The sequence below is a fragment of the Perissodus microlepis genome, chromosome 13, assembly GCF_051167445.1.
Source record: "Perissodus microlepis isolate ML-2025 ecotype Zambia chromosome 13, ASM5116744v1, whole genome shotgun sequence".
Classification (NCBI taxonomy): Eukaryota; Metazoa; Chordata; class Actinopteri; order Cichliformes; family Cichlidae; genus Perissodus; species Perissodus microlepis.
The window spans coordinates 3,139,845-3,166,780 of record NC_140473.1 but is presented as its reverse complement, the minus strand read 5'-3'; the positions used below and the strand labels follow the sequence as shown (position 1 = coordinate 3,166,780).

General features: G+C 45.1%; 1 protein-coding gene and 2 pseudogenes across 2 annotated transcripts; 2 read left to right on the top strand and 1 right to left on the bottom strand.

Annotated features, from left to right (window-relative positions):
* Positions 1-1,554: 1,554 nt before the first annotated feature.
* Positions 1,555-3,863, bottom strand: LOC146374503 (uncharacterized; annotated as a pseudogene).
* Positions 3,864-4,484: 621 nt separating this feature from the next.
* On the top strand, positions 4,485-8,708 carry LOC146374502 (uncharacterized; annotated as a pseudogene). Its single transcript, XR_014802090.1, has 2 exons — positions 4,485-6,711; positions 6,872-8,708. The product of XR_014802090.1 is annotated as an uncharacterized LOC146374502 (transcript).
* Positions 8,709-22,772: 14,064 nt separating this feature from the next.
* LOC146374501 (uncharacterized) lies at positions 22,773-25,522 on the top strand. Its single transcript, XM_084949304.1, has 4 exons — positions 22,773-22,948; positions 23,034-23,160; positions 24,478-24,640; positions 24,873-25,522. The coding sequence occupies exons 1-4, from the start codon at positions 22,835-22,837 to the stop codon at positions 25,057-25,059; spliced, it is 591 nt and encodes a 196-aa protein (XP_084805430.1). The 5' UTR covers positions 22,773-22,834; the 3' UTR covers positions 25,060-25,522.
* Positions 25,523-26,936: the final 1,414 nt, after the last annotated feature.

Here is a 26,936-nt window from a genome sequence, read left to right as displayed (position 1 = left end):
CAGCCAGACACCAGGGGGCGATAGAGACATTTTGGCTTTATTTTTGGGGAGCTGTCGCGTCGTCCATATTTTCTACAGTCGCTGGGGGTCACACATTGAAACAGACTGACGTGCAGAGGTACAAGGCAGCCCAGACAGAGAAATGTTGCTTTTAGACTTTTATTTCTCTTTCTGATAAGAAAACTATTCAACCAGATAGTTATTTGTAGTGAATGAAATACGGTTACAGTTTCAAGAGGTTTTAAGCACCAAATCCGAAATCCAATACTACAATATTATAATCCAAGATTTTTCAAGCATTTCAAGCACCCGTACGAAACCTGGATATGAAGTTGATGATTGCTAAAATAAAATAGAACATTTTAATCATTTTGCTCCAAAATCTACGACATGACTATATACAGAAAGGCTTGACATGGTATGCAAAATAAAAAATAAAAGAAATTTGTATACATGTATACACATGTATAGAATTTGTAAAATTTGTATACACACACAAATATATATATATATATATACATACATATACATATATATATATACATATACACACATATATATATATACATATACACACATATATATATATATACATATACACACATATACATATATATATATATACATATATATATATATACATATATATATATATATATATATATATATATATATATATATATATATATATATATATATATATATATATATGTATATATATATATATATATATATATATATATATATGTATATATATATGTATATATATATATATATGTATATATGTATATATATATATATATATATATATATATATATATATATATATATGTATATATGTATATATATATATATGTATATATATATATATGTATATATGTATATATATATATATATATATATATATATATATATATGTATATATGTATATATATATATATATATATATATATATATATATATATATATATATATATATATATATATATATATTTCATAATTCATGTGCTTTACACCACTTTTTATTTCAGGTCTGATTTTCCTCTGCAAAAATACACATTTCCAAAATCAAAAACTGAAAAGAACTGAAAACATATTTTGATTGAGGAAGCACTTGTTTTTACTAAACCATTTAACCCATGTATTTTCTCAGATGGTTGCGATATTATGTCATATCCATATCATAACAGACAACATATGCTCAAGTGATGAGTTTTCTTAGTTATATTTTGTAGGGTCTTAAACCTACACTGTGAAGTGCTTTGGCATTCATTTTGTTGGCACCATACAAATAAACTGAATTGAAATGAATAGAACATCAAGCCCCACACTTCTGCCTCTATATACACTTTATCCAAAATACTGGCTCACACCACCAAATCAATGTACAAAGCAGGGTCTACAAGGACATGGAGGAGCAGGACCTGCACTGAACCCTGACCTTGCTTTGTGGACTGAGTTCATTGATTTGTAGGGTGAGCCAATGCATGTGACAATAAAAGTGTAAGTACCTGAAATAAATTTTAAGAAACGGGTAAAAGAAGGGGGAAAAAATCAAAACTGTTGCACTCATAAAACCTATTGGACAGAGACAGCTTCTTGCAAGATGGCGAAAGAGCTTGTCTTCATTGTTGTTCGCCTCGTGTAAATGTCCAGAAAGCATGGGCCATGGATCGTCTGTGGAGACACAGGTAACAATACATTGTTCACTTAAATTATGCAAGAAATTCACTATAAATGGCAACAACAGTTACCTAATTTGAAGTTTTCCACTCAAATTCAGTAAGCCGCTGGAGGAAAGTTGTGACATGAGGGTTAATGTGAACAACCTTTTGCTTCACAGTGGTCCCAGTCTTTCTGCCAGCCCACTGAAGGAACATTGTTCCTTCAGTGGGCTGGTTTCAGTCATTATGCAAATGTACTGTTTATAAGATTGGGGAAACCTGCAGTCAGCTGAGACTGAAGAAGTCACTTGGATGAGTGACGAAACGTTTCTCCCACAAAATGCTACGTCCAGATGAACAGAATAAACTTTTTGGAGACATGAGGGTTAATGTGAACAACCTTTCGCTTCACAGTGGTCCCAGTCTTTCTGCTTGTCCCAACCTTGGAGGTACATTTTGTTCCCTCTTCAGGGTTTATCCTTACAAAGAACCTTAAAGCATGCCACAATAAATAGTAACATACAGTAACATTGAGTTGTGATGTGAAAAAAATGACCTACTTAGGGATAATTTATTCATCATCTGTCACAATTAGCTAACTGTTAAAACATACCTCTGAATTAGTTCCAATGTTGCACACGCTGACTCCTGGTATTCCAGGTTCAATACATAGAATGAACCAAAGAAGACTGACATTGCATCAGCAAAGGTGTTCTCTTTGTCCAGCTCAACAATTACACGCCCCTCTGCACTCACCATCCAGCAGGTGGCGGTCATTAAACTTTGTCTTTAAATGTACAGGGGCAACATTGTCATTATGCAACACAAAATAATTTCAATACTTCACTTCTTCACACTGTCTAGATAATCATAAAGCAAATAGCTACGTACAGTTAATTATTAATGGCCTTATGTAGTCCGTGTTAACATATTATTATTGTACATAATTGGGAATTATTCTGCACATTAAACACACCTAACAAAGAGTCAGCCCAATTAAATTACTGGAGTTCCATCAACTGTATGGTTATTTTGGAGTTTATAGTTTGTGCTGCTGTTAAACTTTACAGTATTGACTTCAGTATTTCTGCTGTTAGTGTAGCTAGACTACCATGTTGATCAGTAATATGTAATGTAAAATTTGATATTGTTACTTTGCTGGATTCACTGAGACACATGTCCAACAACCTTGGTTTATAGGAAATTACAGAAATGTGAGCTAAATAAACAGAGACTGGATACCTGTCTCCATGAAAAACTCCTGTGCCAAACAGAAATTGTAATATGGTCTAATCAGCTCTAGTTCATAAATTACTTCTTACCAACCATAATCAGCCTTGGGGTGATTGCCAGGTTGCTCTCGGCTTCAAGGGACGTCCTGGTAGATGTTTCCTGCCAGATAAAGGACCAAGACATTTTATGTAACGAAAAAAAAAAACAGGACAGCAAGCAACGGCATTAAACCTAGAGCTGTATTAAAGAAGCTTACATCTGCTAAGACAAAGAGGGAGTCTTCATTTTCCTTGTAATACTTCATCATGAGAAGTATGGCTGCTGTGCCAACCTTGTTGTTGGTCAAAACTTCCTCACTTTCTATCTGCTGGAGAAGTGTCCTTATACCAAGGTTTCATTTGAGCTTCTGGCTGGAGAAATAGTTAACAATCCTTCTGCCTTTGGTTATGAGGGCCCGACTTAAGCGCTCACTGATATCAATACCTGTGAGTTTCTGAAAGTGGTTCGAAAGACCTTTCCGAGTAAACAAGAATGGCCACTGCTCCTGAATTTCAGCTACTGAAAGTGAAGGACAACTGTTAATAAGCTGCTGCTGAGAAATATATGTGAGGCACATGAAGTCATCCACATCAGGTCTCTCCACAGCTCCAGGTCCTTGTGAATTAAAAATTGCTAACAGGATGTCTTTCTTTTCCTCTAAAGAATGTCCGCAACCCAGTCTTTCTCCCTTTTCAGTAAAATCTGCAAATGTTTGAGGGTATCTGTTTAGTTTTTAATGATCTTAGCAACCTCTTCACAAGATGCACGTTTAGGGTTTCTGCAGAGAACTTGCATGGCCTCCACAACAATTCTAACCATACTTCTCCTGTCCTCTGGATGAGCTGGCAGCTGTGGTTGCCAGAATTTCACCGTGAAAAATAAACTGTAAATGTAGAACACAAAACGGTTTCCTATTTTGGTAACCATAAATTTCACAGTAAATAATAATTTATTTATTTTTTACCGTAAATGACTATGAATTTAAAAATAAATTGTAAAATTGTTTATGGGTAATTCATGTGAAAACAACAGACATTACGTTAACCTGATTACAGTCTTACTTCGTTAAATATAGTGAAATCTTCACTCACCCCGGTTCTGTTAGCCGTCAGGGCTGGGGGGCTGGGAGGAGGTGCTGGCCGTCAGACTGGGGTCTGGGATGCGGGGCCTCCCTGCTACTGCAGATAAGGAGGTGGTCCGCTTGCCTCCACCCCAGAGAGAAGGGTTACATCTCCTGGGTCTAGGTGCGGCTTGCCCCTCTGAGGGCAGGGGTACCTGGACCTGGGATATAGAGTATGTTTGGGGAGTGCGACTGTCTGTGCAGTGTCTATTTGTGTCTGTCTACACGTTGGGTGAGTGCCGAGTACTTGGTTGTGCATATGGGGTGGGAATGCACGTTTGTGTCCGCGTGTGCCTGTTCGTCTGTGTCTATATGTCAGCTTGGGTCTTAGACTCAACCTCTCTGGGTACATCTCAGGCCCTCTAAAGTACGGAGGCCTATCTCCCCTCACCACACTCCCTGCCGGTGGCTGATGCCCTCAGACGTTGGTGTGTTGGTGATCCTTGTCGTCTGGGGCTGGGCGCTCATGTATGTACCGGCTCACTCACCCCTTCCGGGGGGTGGGATGCCCTCAGGCCTCTGGTCTCTGGGCCTGAAGCTCGGTCCTCTCTGGCACAGCTGGCTGCCGGCAGAGCCCGCGGGCACGCCACTGCAACCCCCTCTGGCCTCTGCTCCGTAGCTGCGGGGTGACCTCTTGTTTGGGGCTCTACTCAGCTCTTCCCAGGAGGGTGGCACGGTTCCCCCCCCCCTTTGGTGGTCCTCCTCGGGTCCTTGTACTCTGGGGCCTCTGGATATCTGGGGCCTGGATCTCCTCCATACCTGCTTCATACCCTGGTGGACGGGGCTATGGCTCCCCACACTCCCTAGCAGATCGTTACATGGAGAAACCTTTGGAATACAAGCATGCTGATCCACACAGATATGCACACAGGTGTACACACGGGTGTTCACAGACGCGGGCTACACCTTTCTTGGCTGCTGCCTCAAAGCACATTGTGCGCTGTCTATCTTGCGTGCTGCACAATATCGTTTATTATTTAGTATCTACTCTTATCTACTGCTAGCTAGTTTATTGTGATGGTGCTGTTTTTTTTTATTATGTTGCTCTTTGTTGTTTGCTTTCTCTTCTGTTTTCTTTTCTCCATACAGGTGATCCAGGTGTTTTGTTTGTTTGTTTGTTTGTTTTTTTTCTTTCTTCCCCCCCTTCTCACCGTCTCTTCTCCCCTTTGGCTTTCTTTCTCTCCCTCTCTTTCTTTCATTCTTTCTCCCTGTCCTATCCCCCAGTCATGTCTGTCCCGTTTGTAGCAACCGAAAATAAAATAAATTCATAATTATAATAAAGGTCAATCAAATGGACCAATATGGCAAGGCCATGATGATCCACTTGGTAAAATAAATCCGCTTGGCATCTTTCTTGGCCTTAAGACAACAATTCTGATGGCTAAAGATCCAAACGGGACACAAAAAAAAAAATAAATAAATAAATAAATATAGTGAAACTGTATCAAATAATATAGGGCTTTGGAGCGTGATGTCACGGGAGGGGGCGCGGCCACGATTTTTGGTCGAGCCGCCATCTTAGTGGGCCAAACAAAGCACACGGGAGCGAAAGCACACAGAAACATTAGGTATGGTTCGTACTTGCTGTGTTGTCGGTTGCAACGTTAGATCACACGATCGGGAAGGCAAGAAGCTGGAAAATGGGCTTTCTTTTTATTGTTTCCCCTCCTGGAAGCAACGTGAGGGATCTCATGTATCCGATATTACTAAACGAATGGTAAATGGCCTGTATTTGTATAGCGCTTTACTAGACACATCCAGTCATCCACCCATTCACACACACATTCACACACTGGTGATGGCAAGCTACATTGTAGCCACAGCCACCCAGGGGCGCACTGACAGAGACGAGGCTGCCGGACACTGGCGCCACCGGGCCCTCTGACCACCAGCAGTAGGCTACGGGTGAAGTGTCTTGCCCAAGGACACAACGACGGAGACTGTCCAAGCCAGGGCTCGAACTGGCAACCTTCAGCTTACGAGGCGAACTCTCAACTCTTGAGCCACAATTGCCACCACGAAGATGTCAGGCTTGGATAGCAGTGGTGAGACGAGCTGATATCGAGTTCTCTGCCATCCCCAGTTTTGTGTTGGTTTGCTCGCGACATTTTCTTTCCGGTAAGTTCTAAATAAATTCATATCGCTCTTAATAGGCTTTTAGTGTTATTTTCAATGTGCTGAGGTCATAGACAATTAGATCAAACATCCTAATGTGTGATGCTGCAGAACCACATCATGTTGACAGAGTAGTTTATTATTTGCCATTATTGCAGGCAAACCAGCATATGAAATGGATGTAACAAATCCAGACTGGGCTCCAACGCTGCACATGGGGCATGATGACATACCTGTGTCAAACTCGGACCGGTGTTCTGGGAATCCATCCTGCCTGAAAAAACGTCCTACCCAATGTTTCTGCGCAGACGCGGCGCATGCGCACAACACCAACGCCAAATTAACTTCTTTTTCTGTCACCCATCTGGAATACTTCTTAAGGTTATGGTTATGGTTAGGGTTATGGTTAGGGGTAGGTTTAGTCACAAGTCACCATCAAATTAGAATACGGGTAGCACGTTTTGTCAGAGTAGGGTGGTTTCTCAGAACACCGGCATGCAAGGCGAATGCAACGAAAGCAAAAAAGAGCACCCATCGAAGGTAAACACCAACCCCCCCCCCCCAACATCCAAAATTGCTGTCATTGTACGCTAATCTGCACATAACTTTCAGATGAATCACGTACCTGTAATTGGAATAGTGGTGTGCATTTGCCTTATGTGTATATACTAATTTTATCTTACTGGCTTTCATTATGCAGCTGCAGAGTCTGAAGGTGTGCCCCGTGCAGAAGTGATAGGTGAAGATCTGACAGAAGACCAACAACAAAATCACTATGTCATGGAGGCTGTGGACAGGAATTGTGTTGGACAAGTGGAGGTTGAGGTATCAGCTGCAAATGTGGACAGTGGTGATCGGATAGACAGAGTCACGGAAGCTAAAGGGCAGACGAAGGATTGTGTATGCAGTGAACAAAGCAGAGCAGAAATAAACCGGCTGTTGGAGGAGAACAGACTGCTTCGATCACAGTTGCAAAAGACAGAGCTGAATGAAAATTTCTTAAAGGATGATACTGAAAAAGTAAGATATTACACTGGAATACCTTGTTATGCTATCTTACTGTCCCTCTTCAACACTGTAAAAGATTACCTGCCAATATCGAAGAAACTGTCAGGTTTCCAAATGCTCTTACTCACACTAATGCGTCTGAGACTTGATCTTCCGGTCCAGCATCTTTGTCATCTATTCGATGTGTCCCACAAAACACTGTCTTCTATCTTCGTCAATACCATTGATGTTTTGTATGCCCGCTTAGGAGCATTGGTGCACTGGCCAGAGAGGCACTGTCTGCAGGCCACAATGCCTCCTCAGTTTAGTGAAACTTTTGGAAAATGAATAGCCATTATTGTTGACTGTTTTGAGATTCGAACAGAAAGACCATCTAATTTAAAGGCACGTGCACAAACGTACTCTCATTATACTTTCATTATAAGGGTACACACACCATACCTCATTGGGATTACACCCCACAGATCTATTTCTTTCATTTCCAAGGGATGGGGGGGCTGTGCATCCGATAAACACATCACAGAGAACTGTGGCATTCTTCAAAGGCTGTTACCAGGGGATGTAGTATTGGCTGACAGAGGCTTTGACATCAGAGATGCTGTAGGAATGATGTGTGCAGAGGTCAAGATTCCTGTGTTTACAAAAGGCTACTGTCAACTTGATGCAAGGGACGTTGAAGAAACGAGAGCAATTGCCCACCTGAGAATTCACGTCGAGCGAGTAACAGGTAGTTTGCGCAACAAGTTCAAAATGCTACAAACTACAATGCCAATCCGATTACTTATATCATGTGAGGGTGAAGACACAACACTGCTTGATAAGATTGTTAAGGTTTGCTGCGTTTTGGTGAATATGTGCCCCAGTGTGGTTGTCAAACCAGGGCCAAATGAAACTTGCTCTTGTTGAATATTCATAAAACTGCTGTGTTGCATGTACAGTTCATTGTAAATAATTGTACTTTCTGTAAAGTGGTTTCAATAAAACAGAAAAGAAAAGTATGTTTTTGTTGTGTTTTAGCTTCTTTACACTGGCTTCCTGTCTCCTACAGGATCCAATTTAAACTTCTACTTTTTGTTTTTAAGTCACTTAATGCCCGAGCCCCTCCTTACCTGTCTGAGCTCTTCTCTGCCTATGCTCCAGGAAAAACCACGAGGTCTAGCTCAAAACTAATGTTGTCCATCCCACGGACTAACCTCAAATCCCGTGGTGATAGATCCTTCTCTGTGGCAGGTCCCAGACTTTGGAATAGTCTCCCCTTAAATATTAGATCTGCACAAACACTTGAGCAATTTAAATCTTTACTAAAGACACATTTCTATGCCCTGGCTTTTAACACACTATGACCCAAGCATTTTGGTCTTATTTGAATTAGTTTAGTTATTGTTTTAATTCTTTTACTGTCCTTTTATTGTTTTTTATTGTTATTATTGTATTACATTGTTGCTTTTTAATACCATTTTTATATTGTTAAGCACTTTGTGCAGCATCGGCTGTTTGAAATGTGCTATATAAATAAATTTGACCTTGACCTTGACCTTGTTTTTTTTTATTCAAGAACTGTTCACATGTACTTTGCATTTCATGTTTATGTACTTGCTAACTATTTACATGGCAACGCACAGCTGGCATCAATCGTGAACCACAAAATGAAACACTACTGGTTATTTAGAGCAGCACTTTGTTTGGAGAAGTATTTGCCAACAAGTTCAGGAAGGCACACTTTTTGGAAGAAGTCTTGTGCTTGCTTTAAACGCGGTTCCCAAAAATCCACATCAGGGAAGATGCGTATCACAGCACAGTCTCTTTGTGTCCATACGACGAGGTCACAGTGGCTGGCGCCGGTAACAAAGATTTGTGTTTGTACCTGAGAGTAGTATGGGTGCGCCCGCTTCAACTGAAGACCATTAGCAGCTACCTCCGAGCAAAAGGCTTTGTCCTGTGCCAATGCCTGCTTCATGCTGGCCGTTTGGTGCTTAAAAGGACACTTTATCTCCAGACACCCCTTCCCACAACATTCACACATTGTGAGTCAGTCTGGAGATGCTTTGAACAAAAGAGCAGTGACATGGGTGGAGGTCTCTGCGACTCCGGCCATGCATGTGCAGTGGGCAGCCTCAACCCTCCCATTGGTGCACACAATGACCCATGGCTGTATGGCTTTTAAATACACGTAGACATTGAGGGCTAGCAGGAGGGGCTAAGCGCTAACCTGCTGCTCTCTAGCAGGTAGCTCCATGCCCTCCTGGGTTTTAAAGGCACCTTAGAACACACATGCATCAACACTACATATGAGCGGGCGGAGGGAGGTTTGGAGTCTTCACCCCCCCCCCCCCCGTTCTCTGCGGCCTGCTGGAGCGGGAGGGCTAGGAGGAGAAGTTGACCGTCCGACTAGGGTCTGGAATGTGAGGCCTCCCTGCTGCTGCGGAGTCGGGGTGGTCTGCTTCTCCCCACCCCAGGGAAAAGGGTAACACCACCTGGGTCTGGGTGCAGTTTTCCCCTCCAGGGGCAAGGGTACCTAGACCCGGGGCTTAGAGTACACTTGGGGAGTGTGATTGTGTGTACAGTGTCTCTCTATGTCTGTCTCCACGTTGGGTGAGTGTTGAGTAATTGCATATGAGAGCATGAGGGTGGGAATGGATGGTTGTATCTGTGTGTGCCTGTTTGTCTGTGTCCATATGTCAGGTCGGGTATCAGACACCACCTCTCTGGGGACATCCCAGGTCCTCCAAGGTATGGAGGCCTATCTCCCCCACCACTTCCCCTGCCAGTGGCAGACGCCCTCAGACATCGTGCGTTGGTGGTTCTTTGTGTCTGGGGATGGGCGTCCAGGTACACACTGGATCACTCCTTGGTGGCTGCTTATCGGGGCCTGGAGCCTGGGGCTCGCTCGGGCCACTTCGGGGGTGGGGTGTCCTCGGCCTCTCGGCCTGGGGCTCGGTCACTCTGGCACAGCTGGCTGCCGGCGGAGCTCACGGGCATGTCACTGCAACCCCCCCCTGGCTTCTGCTCCGCGGCTGCTGAGTGACCCCTCATCTGGGACTCTCGTCAGCTCTTTCGGGGATAGTGGCGCGGCTGCCCCTCTGTTGGTCTTCCTTGGTCTCTTGTATTCTGAGGACCTCTGGATGTCTGGAGTTTTGATCTCCTCCATACCTGCTTCATGCCCTGGTGGACGGGGCTGTGGCTCCCCACACCCTCTAGCAGATCATTACATGAAGGAACCTTTTAAAACAAGCGCGTTCATGCTCACAGGTTACACACGGGTGCTCACACACACAAACGACACCCTTTTTGGCTCCTACCTCAAAGCACACTGTGCGCTGTCGATCTTACGTGCTGCACAATAATGTTTAATATTTAGTATTTACAGTTATATTCCCATATATCATCGTGACGTTGTTTATTCTATTGCTCTCGTTTTCTTTTTTCATTCTCAACAGGTGAAATTAAAAAAGTATCTACTGTTATCTATTATTAGCTAGTTTATTGTGATGGTGTTGTTTTTATTATGTTGGTCTTTGGTGATCGTGGTGATCCAGGTGTTTTCTTTGTTTTTCTTTTTTGTTCTTCCCCCCTTTCTCACCATCTCTTCTCGCCTCTATTTTTCTTTCTCTCACTCTCTTTCTTTCATTCTTTCTCCCTGTCCTATCGCCCAGTCGTGTCTGTCCCGTCTTTAAAAAATGAAAATAAAATAAATACATAATTATAATAAAGGTCAATCAAATGGACCAATATGGCAAGGCCGTGATGATCCACTTGGTAAAGTAAATCCACTTGGCATCTTTCTTGGCCTTCAGACAACAATTCTGATGGCTAAAGATCCAAACGGGACAGGCAATAAAAAAAAAAAGAAAAAAAAAAGTTGAATATTACGGTAAATTAATGCAGCTGTGGTTGCCAGAATTTCACCGTGGAAAATATAGTGATAATGCAGAATACATAACGGTATACTTTGTTGATAAATGTAAAATTCACAGTGAACTTTGGTTTTTGTACAATAATTACATTGAAATAAAAAACTAATATAATGTAAACCAGTTAAAATACATTTTTAATAAGCTTGATTGCCGTCCCCTATTGACAAAGCACAGAAGAGCTGTATAATACAAAGCATGTTTTTTAATTCAAAAGTTCATATTTACAGTAAATTATTGGCAGCTGTTTTAGGAGGTGCAGGGGCGTCAAACGGCTGCTGGTTATATCCAGGTGATGCAGAGAGCATCCCTCATGACTGAGGGCCCTTGTCTGTGTGGTAACGACTGGGTTTTTCAACAGGACAACCCTACAGTACACAATGCCCACAGGACAAAGGACTTCTTCCAGGAGAATAACATCACTCTTTTGGACCATCCTGCGTCTTCCCCTGATCTGAATCCAACTGAGAATGGACAACAGTTCCAGACAGTAGACGCCCTTCGTGTGGTCATCTTCACCACTTGGAGAAATGTTCCCACTCACCTAATGGAAACGCTTGGATGAAGTGATCAACAATAACAGTGGACCTATTCATTACTGATTTCAAGTTTGGACCTTTGATTTCTGTTTTGGGGGTTTACCCATGTTTTTTTGGAGGTGTGGTCGTAAACTTTTGATCAGCTGTAAAACAGCCTGTTTCAGTTTAAGCATTGTTTTTAATAAATTACATGCTCAAAAAATGTTTTGCCTTACTCCTATTTCTTCTTGTTGCATGTTGAAGATCTACTTGGAACCTTGTTAAGATCCGTGGGTACTTCAAATATCTGCTTGATTTATCAAAACATCACATATTTGCATAAGTGCTCTAATGTTTTCGGAGATGCCTGTTACCCACCAGCTGACCGAGTGGTCACTCGGGTTAAACATAATATATAAGGCTGAACTGACAAAAAATCGGCCGACTACACCACCAGGTATTATAGGAAAAAACATAAAGCCTTTGAACTAAAACAAACTCTGTTGTGACAATGATGTACACTGTCTTGTTGGTATATATGTAAGATTTGTATTACCTTCATGTTTCCCTCTCACCACATATCCAAACCGATATCATGACCAGCAGCTTTTACAGCTGTGGCTCTGGCAAACATCAACTGATACTAGAAAGTAATATTAAATAAATTCTAACAACAGCTGATCAAGCTTGAACGTGCTGCTGTTGTTTAGCGCAACATCCGCTGGTTTCCTCTTTCTGGCACAAAGTGGGCGATAAACAAACAAGAGAGACGGGACTTGTGGCAGAAAAGCCGATCAGCTGATCATTGATCAGTTTCATGATTGAAGTAGAATCAGGAGAGGGAGGGGAGAGAATGAGAGAAGAACAGGCAGTTGTGCAGCTCCATCTTTGTGTCTTTTTCCATTCTAGCTGATGTATGGGACAAACTGCATTCCTTTTCAGCTCAATACAAAACCCGTAATATTTTCTCTGAATACGAGACGATTCAGTTTTTTACGGGACGGTTGGCAACTCTACTAACTAACCTTATGAACAAAATAAAGTTCAACATCAGTAACATCATAGCACCCACCCAGCTGTATAGAAACTCCATCATGCTAGCTAGTACGCAGTAGGGAAAAGTCAGCATAACGAAAATAAACTACACCTAAACTTGGTTTATATCTGACCCAGATAGACTGCAGGTCATAACTTCTTACCTGAACTTCAGTTCACCTGACACTCGGACCGGCGGCCGCCTTGTGTCTCTGCTCCTCCTGCCTCCCCTTTCCCTCATCCACCTGCTGGCCTCCACCACTTGCTAATGTTACTGAATCTGTGGAAGCTCCGCGATAGCCACCGCGAGAAGTAACGAATAACGACCCTATCTAAATCCCAGTAACGATTAACGCGTTCCTGATTTTGGAATAATAACTAGTTACCGTGCTCGTTACTACAATAATAACGTAGTTACTGTAACGCGTTACTTAATAACGCGTTAGTCCCTACACTGACTATCACCTACAGGCCCGGCTCCCGCAATACCAAACCCGACGCTCTCGCTCGCCAATTCACTGCCTCCGAGGACACTGCTCGTGACTCTCTCATCATCCCCCCTTCGTGTGTCATTGGAACCCTGACCTGGGAGATAGAATCCGCCATTAAGGAGGCCCAACGAATAGAACCAGACCCTGGAACTGGTCCTCCTGGATTACCCCCTTAGCCCTCTCCTCTTTTCGGTCGAGAATACTACACTGGGCTCACACAGCCAAATTCACCTGCCACCCTGGGGTCCACCGCAGGGCCTGGTGGCCCTCCCTCGCTAAGGATGTCTGCGAATACATTGCTGCCTGTCCAGTCTGTGCTCAGAACAAGAGTGTTAATCAACCGCCCTCTGGTCTTCTTCAACCTCTACCTACGCCAAAGCTGCCCCTGGTAAATGGCCTGGCCTGTATTTGTATAGCGCTCTGGTCTCATATCGCTGTCGACTTCATCACTGGTTTGCCACCTTTGTCAGGTAACTCTGTCATTCTGACCATTATTGTTCGTTTTTCTAAAGCTGCTCACTTTGTTGCTCTCCCTATGCTCCCCATTGCCCTGGAAACTGCCGGGCTCCTGACTAACCACGTCTTTCGTCTCCATGGCATCCCCGCTGACATAGTCTCGGACAGGGGCACGCAATCCACATCGCACGTCTGGAAGGAGTTTTGTTCCTCCCTGGGAGCTCAGGTCAGACTTTCCTCTGGCTTTCATCCGCAGACAAACGGCCAAATGGAGCGGGTCAATCAGGAGCTTCAGGCGGCTCTCCGGATCTCGGACTCCCCCTGCGTCCTTATCCTCCTACCTCCTTCTGCTCCGTTCTCCTGCTCCTCGAAGGCGAGCACTTAGCTGGATGAGCCCCGGGTTACATGTAAACCGGCCTAAGCGGGGACCTCAAACTCTCCCTGCCTCCTAGTCCTCCTACCTCCTTCTGTTCCGTTCTCCCACTCCTCGCAGGCAAGCGCTTAGCTGCTGGGCCCCGGGTTACGCGTAAACCGGCCTTCGTGAGGACTGGGGGTGCTTTCTACTCCGTGAGTACACTGTGAACCCTTAGTAATCGCGATGGGGTATTTCGCAACCCCAATGCACATTCGTAGGTTACGATGGCAAACACTGGGGTCTGGAGGGACCCCGAACCGCCGGAGCAAACAACTCTCAACTTCACATCATCATCATCGTCTCCTTTTCGGCAGTGTTCGCGTAAACGGGCCTCAATGAGGACCTCGGACTCTCCCTGCCTCAGCGTCCTCCTTCTTCGTTCTGCTCCGTTCTCCTGCTCCTCGCAGGCGAGCGCTTAGCCGGATGGGCCCCAGGTTACGTGAAAACAGGCCTCCGTGAGGACCTCGGACTCCCCCTTTCTTCTAGTCCTCCTACCTCCTTCTGTTCCTTTCTCCTGCTCCTCGCAGGGGAGCACTTAGCCAGGTGGGCCCCGGGTTACGCGTAAACCGGCCTTCGCGAGGACCGGGGGTGCTCTCTGCTCCGCGATTACTAAGGGGTCAAAGTGTACCCACGATGGGGTATTTCGCAACCCCAATGCACATTCGTAAGTTACGATGGCAAACACTGGGGTATGGGGGACCCCGAACCGCCGGAGGAAACAACTCTCAACTTCACATCATCATCATCGTCTCCTTCTCGGCAGTGTTCGCGTAAACGGGCCTAAGTGAGGACCTCGGACTCTCCCTGCGTCCTAGTCCTCCTTCCTCCTTCTGCTCCGTTCTCCAGCTCCTCACAGGTGAGTGCTTAGCCTTATGGGCCTCGGGTTACGCGTAAACCAGCCTTCGCGAGGACCGGGGATGCTCTCTACTCCACGATTACTATGGGGTCAAAGTGTACCCACGATGGGGTATTTCGCAACCCCAATGGACATTCGTAAGTTACGATGGAAAACACTGGGGTCTGCAGGGACCCCCAAGCACCACGGCAACAACTCTCAATTTCACATCATCATCATCATCATCGTCTCCTTCTCGAGAGTGTTCGCGTAAACCAGCCTAAATGAGGACCTCGGACTCTCCCTGAGTCCCCGTCCTCCTTCCTCCTTCTCCTCGGTTCTCCTGTGCCTCGCTGTCGGACGCTTAGCTTTGCAGAGGGCAGTGTTCGCGTAAACTTGCCTCCATGAGGACCTCGGACGCCTCCAACATCCCAGTCCTCCTACCTCCTGCTCCTCGGTTCTCCTGCTCCTCGCAGGGGAGGGCTTAGCCGGACGGGCCCCAGGTTACGTGTAAACCGGCCTAAGTGAGGACCTCGGACTCTCACAGCCTCCTAGTTCTCCTTCCTCCTTCTGCTCCGTTCTCCTGCTCCTCGCAGGCAAGCGCTTAGCCGAATGGGCCCCGAGTTACGCGTAAACCGGCCTTCATGAGGACCGGGGGTACTCTCTGCTCCGTGGGTACACTATGACCCCTTTGTAATCGCGATGGGGTAATTCGCAACCCCAATGCACATTCGTAAGTTACGATGGCAAACACTGGGGTCTGGAGGGACCCCGAACCGCCGGAGCAAACAACTCTCAACTTCACATCATCATCATCAATGTCTCCTTCTCGGCAGTGTTCGCGTAAACTGGCCTAAGTGAGGATTTCGGACACTCCCTGCCTCCCCGTCCTGCGACCTCCTTCTGCTCCGTTCTCCTGCTCCTCGCAGGGGAGGGCTTAGCCGGATGGGCCCCGGGTTACGCGTAAACCGGCCTAAGTGAGGACCTCGGACTCTCCCAGCCTCCTAGTTCTCCTTGCTCCTTTCTTCTCCATTCTCCTGCTCCTCGCAGGCGAGCGCTTAGCCGAATGGGCCCCGGGTTATGCGTAAACCGGCCTTCATGAGGACCGGGGGTGCTCTCTGCTCCGTGGGTACACTGTGACCCCTTTGTAATTGCGATGGGGTAATTCACAACCCCAATGAAAATTCGTAAGTTACGATGGCAAACACTGGGGTCTGGAGGGACCCCGAACCGCCGGAGCAAACAACTCTCAACTTCACATCATCATCATCATCATCATCAATGTCTCCTTCTCGGCAGTGTTCGCATAAACCGGCCTAAGTGAGGACTTCGGACTCTCCCTGCCTCCCCGTCCTGCGACCTCCTTCTGCTCCGTTCTCCTGCTCCTCGCAGGTGAGCGCTTTGCCGGATGGGCCTTGGGTTACGCGTAAATGGGCCTAAGTGAGGACCACGGGCTCTCCGTTGCTCCTCGTCTTCCTTGCTCCTTCTCCATCGTTCTCCTGCGCCTCGCTAGTGAAAGAGCAGCTGCTTGGCCTGCCTATTACGCGAACACCGCCCTCCAGTTGGACCTCAGGCTCTCCGAGCCTCCTCGTCCTCCTTGCTCCCTCTACATCCTTGTCACGCTCCTCGCTAGAGTACGCTTAGGTTTGCAGAGGGTGGGTTTTGCGAAAACCGCCGTCGGTGAGGACATCGAGCTCTCCGTTGCTCCTCATCCTCCTTGCTCCTTCTCCATCGTTCTCCTGCGCCTCGCTAGTGAAAGAGCAGCTGCTTGGCCTGCCTATTACGCGAACACCACTCTCTGTTTGGACTTCAGACACTCCTTGCCTCCTCCTCATCTATGCTCCCTTTACATCGTTCTGATGCTCCTCGCTAGCGTACACATAGGTCTGCGGAGGGCGGGTTTCGCGAACACCCCCTTCGGTGAGGACCTTGGGATCTCCGTTGCTCCCTGTCTTCCTTGCCCCCTCTACATTGCTCTCAAGTGTCTCGCTAGTGAAAGAGCAGCTGCTTGGCCTGCCTATTACGCGAACACCGCCCTCCGTTTATGCTCCTCGCTAGTGTATGCTTAGGTCTGGTGAGGACCTCGGGCTCTCCATTGCTCCTTGTCCTCCTTGCTCCTTCTCTACCGTTGTCATGCGCCTCGCTAGTGAAAGAGAAGCTGTTTGGCCTTCCTATTACGCGAACACCGCCCTCCAGTTGGACCTCGGGCTCTGCGTTGCTCCTCGTACTCCTTGCTCCCTCTACATCGTTCTCAAGGGCCTCGCTAGTGAAAGCGCAGCTGTTTGGCCTGCCTATTACACGAACACCGTCCTCCATTTATGCTCCTCCCTAGTGTATGCTTAGGTCTGTGGAGGGCCGGTTTCGCGAACACCCCCTTCGGTGAGGACCTCGGGCTCTCCATTGCTCCTCGTCCTCCTTGCTCCTTCTCTACCGTTGTCATGCGCCTCGCTAGTGAAAGAGAAGCTGTTTGGCCTTCCTATTACGCGAACACCGCCCTCCAGTTGGATCTCGGGCTCTGCGTTGCTTCTCGTACTTCTTGCTCCCTCTACATCATTCACAAGTGCTTCGCTAGTGAAAGCGCAGCTGTTTGGCCTGCCTATTACGCGAACACCGCCCTCCGTTTATGCTCCTCGCTAGTGTATGCTTAGGTCTGCGGAGGGCTGGTTTCGCGAACACCCCCTTCGGTGAGGACCTCGGGCTCTCCATTGCTCCTCGTCCTCCTTGCTCCTTCTCCACCGTTGTCATGCGCCTCGCTAGTGAAAGAGAAGCTGTTTGGCCTTCCTATTACGCGAACACCGCCCTCCAGTTGGACCTCGGGCTCTGCGTTGCTCCTCGTACTCCTTGCTCCCTCTACATCGTTCTCAAGGGCCTCGCTAGTGAAAGCGCAGCTGTTTGGCCTCCCCATTAGGTGAACACCGCCCTCCGTTTATGCTCCTCACTAGCGTACGCTTAGGTCTGCGGAGGGCCGGTTTCACGAACACCCCTTTCGGTGAGGACATCGGGCTCTCCGTTGCTCCTCGTCCTCCTTGCTCCTTCTCTACCGTTGTCATGCGCCTCGCTAGTGAAAGAGAAGCTGTTTGGCCTTCCTATTACGCGAACACCGCCCTCCAGTTGGACCTCGGGCTCTGCGTTGCTTCTCATACTCCTTGCTCCCTCTCCATCATTCTCAAGTGCCTCGCTAGTGAAAGAGCAGCCATTTTCCCTGCCCATTACGCGAACACCGCCCTCCGTTTATGCTCCTCGCTAGCGTACGCTTAGGTCTGCAGAGGGCCGGTTTCGTGAACACCCCCTTCGGTGAGGACCTCGGGATCTCCGTTGCTCCTCGTCCTCCTTGCTCCTTCTCCTTCGTTTTCATGCGCCTCGCTAGTGAAAAAGCAGCTGTGTGGCCTGCCTATTACGCGAACACCACCCTCCAGTTGGACCTCGGGCTCTCCATGCCTCCTCGTCCTCCTTGCTCCCTCTTCATCGCTCTCATGCTCCTCGCTAGTGAAAGAGAAGCTGTTTGGCCTACCTATTACGCAAACACCACTCTCCAGTTGGACCTTGGGCTCTCCGTTGCTCCTCATCCTCCTTGCTCCCTCTACATCGTTCTCAAGTGCCTCGCTAGTGAAAGAGAAGCTGTTTGGCCTGCCTATTACACGAACACCGCCCTCCAGTTGGACCTCGGGGTCTGCATTGCTCCTCATCCTCCTTGCTCCCTCTTATCATTCTCAAGTGCCTTGCTAGTGAAAGAGCAGCCGTTTGGCCTGCCCATTATGTGAACACGGCCCTCCGTTTATGCTCTTCGCGAGCGTACGCTTAGGTCTGCGGATGGCCGGTTTCGCGAACACCGCCCTCCAGTTGGACCTCGGGCTCTCCATTGCTCCTCGTACTCCTTACTCCCTCTACATCGTTCTCAAGCGCCTCGCTAGTGAAAGAGCAGCTGCTTGGCCTGCCTATTATGTGAACACCACCCTCCAGTTGGACCTGGGGCTCTCCATGCCCCTCGTCCTTCTTGCTCCCTCGCCTTCGTTCTCATCTGCCTCGCTAGTGAAAGACCAGCTATGTGGCCTGCCTATTACGCGAACACCGCCCTCCGTTTGGACTTCAGACACTCCTTGCCTCCTCCTCATCCTTGCTCCCTCTACATCGTTCTCAAGAGCCTCGCTAGCGTACGCTTAGGTCTGCGGAGGGCGGGTTACCTGAACACAGCCTTCCGTTTAGACCTCGGACCTTCAGTGTCTCCTCATCCTCCTTTCCCTTTTTTAAAACATTTTCCTCGCTCTCACGCGCCTCACTGGCGAGCCCTTAGCTTTGGGGAGGGTGGGTTTCGCGAACACCACCGTCTGTGAGGAACCCAGTACCTCCCACACACACACACACACACACACACACATACAGGAGGCAGTGAGGAGTAGAAGGAGGTTGTTGCTACGCCTGCGTCGCGAAACCAGGGCTCATTGTGTGTGCGCCCGGAGCAGCTATGGGGGAAACACATGGGACAACCGACCAGTTTGGGGCCATGGTTTATTCAACGTGTATTTTCAGTGTGGTTTAACTTGCTAATCTGATCTGAAATACTTTCCTTGAATGTGCCTTAATTTCACCTCTTTTTTATTTCTTCTTTTCTTAGCTTACTGAAAATGTTGGCGACCAAAGGCCGGATCCAGGGATGTGTGCTGCTTGTGCTACTGGCGTTATGTGGGCAAACTGCTCGCTGTCAACATCGATACAAAGGTAAAGTGCAATCCCAGGGTTGTGTGCTGCTTGTGGTACTCGCTCTATGTGGACAAACTGCTTGCTGTCAACATCAATACAAAGATAACAAAAGAATAGCCTAGTGTAACGTAGTGTTTTATGTTTTTTTTTTCTAGAATGATTCAAATGTTACTATCATTTCCCCAACCCCGCAGGCTCTGCGACCCGTGAAGAACTGAGACTCCTTCTGGTCGGTAAAAAAGGATCGGGAAAGAGTGCATCCGGAAACACCATCCTGGGGGATGCGAACGCTTTCAAAGAAGACGTTTCGCCTGAGTCTGTCACCGACAGCTGTCTCAGAAAAGAGGCAGAGGGCGAAGACGGAAGAAATATCGCTGTGATCGACACTCTGGGGCTGTCTTTTGGATGAAATAGATGAAATGGTGGATTTCAATGGAGGAAACCACTACACCAACGAGATGTATAAGGCGGCCCAGAAGAAACTCGAAGGAGAAAGGCTGAAGAGGAGAAAGGAGGAAGAACAAAGAAAAAGGGAAGAAGAGGAGAGGATCGAATTGAAGGAGCGGTGTAAATTCTTCCGCCTCGCTTCCCTGGGATTATTTGGCACAGGAGCGTACTTTACATCTTATGTTCTCATGGGGCTCGGTGGAGCCCTTGGATATTCTCAGTTAAAGACGCCGAGCTTGACGGTTGGGCGTCTTCTTTACTCGTCGATACCGTGAAAACTGCGTAGGTGTATCACCTACTCGACCTAGTGATCAACGAGTACCGCACCGAAGCATGCAACGGGTGCAAGACCAATCACCCCAGCCAGAGACAACACGAGTGTCTGCGAGTCTTGGTGTCAGGGTCCCTGTGCCTACCCGGTCGGCTCAGTATGGCTACATATGTTTTTCATTTTGTTCCTGCTCTCTCCCTTCCTCTCTTTCCCTCCTCCCTCTGCCAGGGCGGAGCTCACCTGTGGGCTTCTGCCCTTGGTCCACGCACCTGGTCGCCATCACGCACCTGTGGCTCGTTACGAGAGTGTTCCAGCTCCTTTATAAGACGGCAGCTCTGTGTTTCTCATCGCTGGACCGTTGCCGACCCGCATTCCCTGGACCAACCCCTGTGTTTCCTGAGTGATTGAGTGTGCGAGGAGTGGAGTACGTCATCGTGTTTTCTGTGGAGTGTGGAGAGGAGCGTGAGGAGTGGACGGAGTGCGTGTGGACTTTCAGCGTCCAGGTCGGCCACCTGAACTGTGTTTCGAACGGTTCCAGTGCCATTGATGGACCTTTTGTTTTCGACTCTCTGTTCCCTGCGGTCCTGTGCCTTTTGTGAACATTTTGTTTTGGACATGAGGGCTGAGGGCAAAAACCACAAGAACAACATAAGAAAGAAAGAAAACAAAATTTAGAAACAAGCAGGGTTACAGGAGATGCCAGTCGTGCAGAGGTAAGCCTGTGAATCTGAATTTAACTCCTATATATGACCTCCTACTACAGAGTGTGATGACATCACTATGACTTCACAGGCCATTAATGTTGTGGGGATGGAGCTGGACTCCGTTGGGGTGGTGTCAGTGAGGCGGATGTTGTCCAAGATAAAGAAAATGCTGGATAATAACTCCCACCTACTCCATGACATGCTGGCTAGTCACAGGAGCATGTTCAGAGACTGAGATTACCAAAAAGCACCACTGAACAACACAGGAAATCATTCCTGCCTGTGGCCATCTCCCTGTGCAACTCCTCCATCTAATACACTGTAAACACTACAATAGATACACCCTTTTGCACATGCTCCTTTCTACTTTTCTGTAATATTCCTGTCGATATTCTTGATATTTATTTATAATCACCTCTGTTAATCCTTGTATTTATCAGTGCTATTTTTAAACTTGTAAATCTGTAACATATTGTATCATTTAATTAGTTTAGTCTGTTATCCGAGCAACTGTAACCCACATAATTTCCTTAGGGATTAATAAAAGTATTCTGTGCTGCAGGTGGTGGAAGAGGTTGGTTGTGTTACCTTGACTTGACGCAACAGTCTTTTTGCAGAGTTTACATTTAACAATTTTTTGATCAATATCATCCTTGTTGAATCCAAAATGTTGCCAAACGATTGATGATGCATTTTTTTTGTTAACAAGCGTCTCCTCTTCCTCCTCCACCAGCTCTACCTCCGTCGCTGCTGCTTCAACATTTAAATCGTCCTCCATTTGTTCACCCGTGTCTCGTCTTGTTACAGGTAGTAGAGTCATGTGACTCCACCCCGTCAAGTCTGTAACGTAGCACAGCGTCTTAAAGGGACATGAACATCGCCAACCTGCACATGCCTTTTCTTTTTTTTTTTTAAATACCGAATTTACCGACATGGGCAAAATGACATCGATGAGAGTCATAAATTTCGGTAACGATAAATTTTTGATATATCGCCCAGCCCTACAAACACGGTTTAATTTGTGCACAAGCCTGTTTAACCACTTTCTGAAACTGCAAGGACACAGGAATTTTAAACTCAGTAAGTTTCTGTGAAGCATTAAATTTTCTGCTCAGGTTACAGTAATGATAAGTATCTAAAAGCAACATTTCAAATATGAGCCAGCTGAGACAGGCCAGCATTACATATCTGTGATGGTGAAATGTGAATCTCCAGTTTTAGTTGACAGTTTGAAAAGTAACTTATGACCAGTGGAGGGACAATCAGGTGTAAGGATCGCATCAGGAGCAAAATATGTCAGGGACGGAAAAACTAAAATAAGTCTCACTAGCTGTGCTGCTAGCATGGCTATAAAGAAAAGCTTTACTGTGGGAAAAGAAAAGAAAAATAAATAAATTATGAAATGTGACTGCCTGTCCACTCAAAGGCATTTTTGCACTATAGACATGTACAGTAAAATTTTATCTAAGTCTGCAGAGCACACAACAACCTATTCATAATGAGAAAAGAATATTTAAAAGTACACAAACTACTTAAAAGTTTAAAAGTGTTACCCATCACATTCCAAACAAATGGGAAAAGGGTTTCTTATGTTCAATGGAAGCTGATAAAATGAAAGAAGACAAAAATATCACACACTTCTGTATGTCTCTTGGCCTTGAATTTGTTTTGTCACAAAACATTTTCAGAGACAGCTTGTCTGTTTTGTGTTTCTTTTTCCACAGACAAGATAAACTGCCTGATCTGCCTTGCAGCACAGCTATGTGGGTGTCTCTGATATAATCTAGTGCAATAGGGCATCACTTTGATGTACTTTTAAGTTGCAGTATTGTTTGTGGAGCTGCAGTTGGACTTCCTCAGAAGACTCAGTGAAGATGGCACAGGTGGTTTTTGCACTTTTAGCTGTGTTCCTGGTGTCACTCTGCACCGGACAGGACTTTTGCCCAAAGGAAAAATGTCCTCAGTACAAAGTGGTTGAGACGCACCAGGTAGGCTTTGGAACAGTTCACAAATACTATTGGTGTGTTCTTATTTCTAGTCGCTAAGTATAGTTTTTGCTTCTGTTGTGTGCAGGACTTTGAGGTGCGCTTATATGGTGCTACCGACTGGATTACCACAAAGCTCGACAGCACTGGGGCCAGGGATTATTTAGCTGCAAATTCACGCCTGAAGACCTATGTCAAGAGACAGGCTGAAGCAGGTACATGAGGCACTGAAATATCACTCGAGTATGTAATTTAGTTTGTGATGGCAGTAGCTAAACTAAACATGGAACTGCATAAATAAGTAATATGTTGATCTAAGATGGTGTGCAGAACTTCTAAATTAGTTGAGAAATGTAAGATTAAAATCAACATAACAACAACTAGAATCTGATACCTTGTATTCCTTTAGTCTTGTGTTACCTGGTTTAATATTCAAGTTGCCATATTAGAACCCGAGCTGTTGTGGAGGGAAATATTTTAAGAGAGTAGGATATTTGTCTGATAAAACTCCTTTGTCCCACACGCCATCAAACTGTTTAACTCCTCTCTGGAGGGGAGAGGGAGGGGAAACAGGAGGACAAAGGAGGGGGGAACAACTAAGCTGTAGTGCCTCTTCACCTCACTGTGCAATTACCTTTGTGCAATACTTTTTGTTAATAGTCAACGGTGCAAAAGACTCCATACTTGAAATGTGCAATCCACTTGTATTTTTATTTTTATTTTATTCCTATTTATTCTATTTATCCCCTTTGTATATTTTTATCTATATATGTCTTTGTATTTATATATGTGTGTGTATATATGTGTGTATATATATATATATATATATATATATATATATATATATATATATATATAAAATATTCTGTAACTCTATAACTTCTGTCGGTGCTGTGCTTATTTGGAACCGAATTTCCCAGAGGAACCCACCTGAGGGATTAATCAAGTTTTATCTTATCTCTCTCTTATCTTATTTGATGAATGCAATCATTTATTAACTGAAATAAATGATTGCACTGGTCCCTAACCAGTACCTGAGAAACAAAATCCTCTTTAAAGAGTTCCCACAATAACTTGCATCATATTAAACTGTTACAGGTAAGGAGCAGTTCATTTTCTATTTTTTATTATGTTCTATGGGGTTCTTTGGCAAAAATTAAGATTTCACATCATATCTTAAGAAATATATCACAAATTGAAATTTGACTCTTCAAGATTTTTTTTTTCTTTTTGTCTTAAAAAACAGAGTTAGTCCTTAGGCTTCCCACTTATTGGGGTGGCTTTAGCTCTGGTGGTAGAGCAGGTCGCCTACTAATTGGAAGGTTGGTGGTTTGATCCCCACCTGCTACAGTCTGCATGCTCTCCAGGTGCATCAGTGTATGAATGTGTGTGAAAGTTAGATAGAAAAAGTGCTGGATGAATGAGGCTTAGTTGTGTAAAGTGTTTTGAGTGCTCAGATAGAGTAGAGAAGCACTATATAAGAACCAGTCCATTTACCACTTTGAGTTCTGTACAATGTTTGTTTCTTTCAGGTTTTGAGATTCCTGATGATTGCTGGCCTGTACTGGTCACTGTTACTGAAGGTGATCCTAAAATGTCGGTGTCGTGGTTTGTTTCTTCTGGTGGCAAAAAGGCAGAAAAATATGATCCATTAGTCAAACTAGAAACTAAACCTGAAGCCACTATCTATGTAAGGTGAGCGGTGTGTCCATTTATCTTTTAAATCACTTTGATTTCTTCAGTAGATCCAAAGTTTTTCATTTTGCAGTTGTATTGTAGAATATAACTGCAAATTTGTGCAAAATTGTGAAGTTCTAAATGAACAAAATCAGTCATTATGACAGAAAAGAGAGCAAGAGAGCAGCTAACACACAAGTCTAAATCTCACAGGGAAAGATGACTCAATTTTGCTTTTCTTTGTTTTAAGGGTTTTCGGTGGTGCTCCAAGCACTGAGACTGGCCAGGAAAACACAAAGATTCTTCGTGAGGCCTTGGCTAAGACTGGGAAAACCTTTGATCCCAGCACTCATGCTGCAGCTACCTATGAATCCTATTTTTCTTTTACTCACCACAATGAAATCTGGATCAGTGCTGCCTCACAACAACAGAACTAAGTAAATGCTCTTGTCAGGTTGCAGACCTTTTGCATTGGTTGCTGCTAGAATGAACAGATATAATGTGTGCACAAAGGAACAGGGAAGAGAGAACCTCAACAGAACTAAGCAAACTGATTTCTGGAATGTTGTGGTTTAGTTTAGTTCCTGGAACTGAAAACATAGTAACAGTTTGTTCTACTTTTACTTTTTCTTTATTCTCTTTCATCTGTGAATAGAAAGTAATGATTTCAGATCACCCCTTAAGCCCAGGAGGACTTAGCTCACAAAAAAATTGTTTGCTGGTTGATTGTTTAGAACACCTTGATAACTTTTAGACTCTAACATGACATTTTATGTCTATTTCTGGAGTTATCATATATATTGAAGAGTTTATTTTTAACCATCTTATTCTTAAAATTTGAAAAGTGCATTGTCCCTAAGAGATACAAAATTGTTTTGACTTTTTTCTAAATTCCTGTTATTTCTTACTGGGTAATTTATATTCTGCAATAAAACAGCATTTTGTGAGCATTTTGCATTCTGTTACTGTGAAATTTTCTATAACTACACCTCCTATAAAAGTCCCTTCCCCACCTATACCTCACCTATACCCCACCTATCACTTTCATGAGCAAGTTCAGAGACAAATTAGAAGATTCCACTCAGAAGTCTGCTGGACCAGAACGGGTGAATTCCCATGCCCTCAAGGCCTGCTCCCCCCAGCTTTGTGAAGACTTTTATAAACCGATGAGTCTGAGTCTGCAAAGGGTCATTCCTTGTTCCTGTACCAAAGACAACACGTCCCAGTGGCCCCCAGGATTACAGACCTTTAGCACAGGCTTCCCATGTCATGAAGACACTGGAAAAACTCATTGTTGACCAGCTCCAACCTATGTTCAGGCCACATTAGGTTCCCCTTCATTTTGCTTACCAGGCCCCCCTTGGAGCTTGGGACGCCATCTGTTCAATCGCCCATCTGGACCAGCCAGCGAGCACTGTGAAGGTCACGCTTTTTGACATTTAATACTATCAGGCCGATCATCCTCGGTGATAAGCTGACAGCGATGCAGGTGGATGCCTCTCTTGTATCCTGGATTGGTGATTAGCTGACAAGAAGACCACAGTCTGTGCATCTCCAACACCGAGTGTCTGACAAGGTGATCAGCAACACAGGGGAACCACAAGGGACCATCCTGTCCCCTTTTCCTTTCACCCTCTACACCACAGACTTCAGCCACTGCACAAAGACTTCTTCAGAAGTTTTCTGATAACTATGGTTGGATACGACGAGTGATGAGGCTCAACATTACAAAAACCAAAAAAGTATTTGTGGACTTTTGAATTGAGTGAGAACCAGGAAACCTGTGACCCCTGTTTCAATCCAAAGGGGTCAATGCGGACATTGTGGAGGACTATAAATACCTTGAAATACACAGAGACAATAAACTGGACTGGGTTAAAAACACCACTGCACTCTACAGAAAGGGCCACGGTCATCTCTATTTTCTGAGGCAGCTGAGTTCTTTTAACATCTGTCGGACAATGCTCAGGATTTTCTATGAGTCTGTTGTGGACAGCAGTGTTGGTCAAGTTACTTGAAAAAAGTAATTACTACCTAACTACTAATTACTTCTCCAAGAATGTAATCCCGTTACTTTACTGATTGCTTATTTTCAAAAGTAATTAGTTACTTTATTACTTAGTTACTTTAAAAAACATGTTTCACAACGTCAATACGTTATAAACTGATAGACCTTTCAGCCCAGTTCTATTTTTTTTCTGCATAATCCATCATATAAAATTGAATCAAATGAAAAAGTCTCTTTTTAAAAATTGTTTTATTAGTTTTAATCTTTTGACTTCATGCACATTGCATTAAGCAAAAATTAAATTAC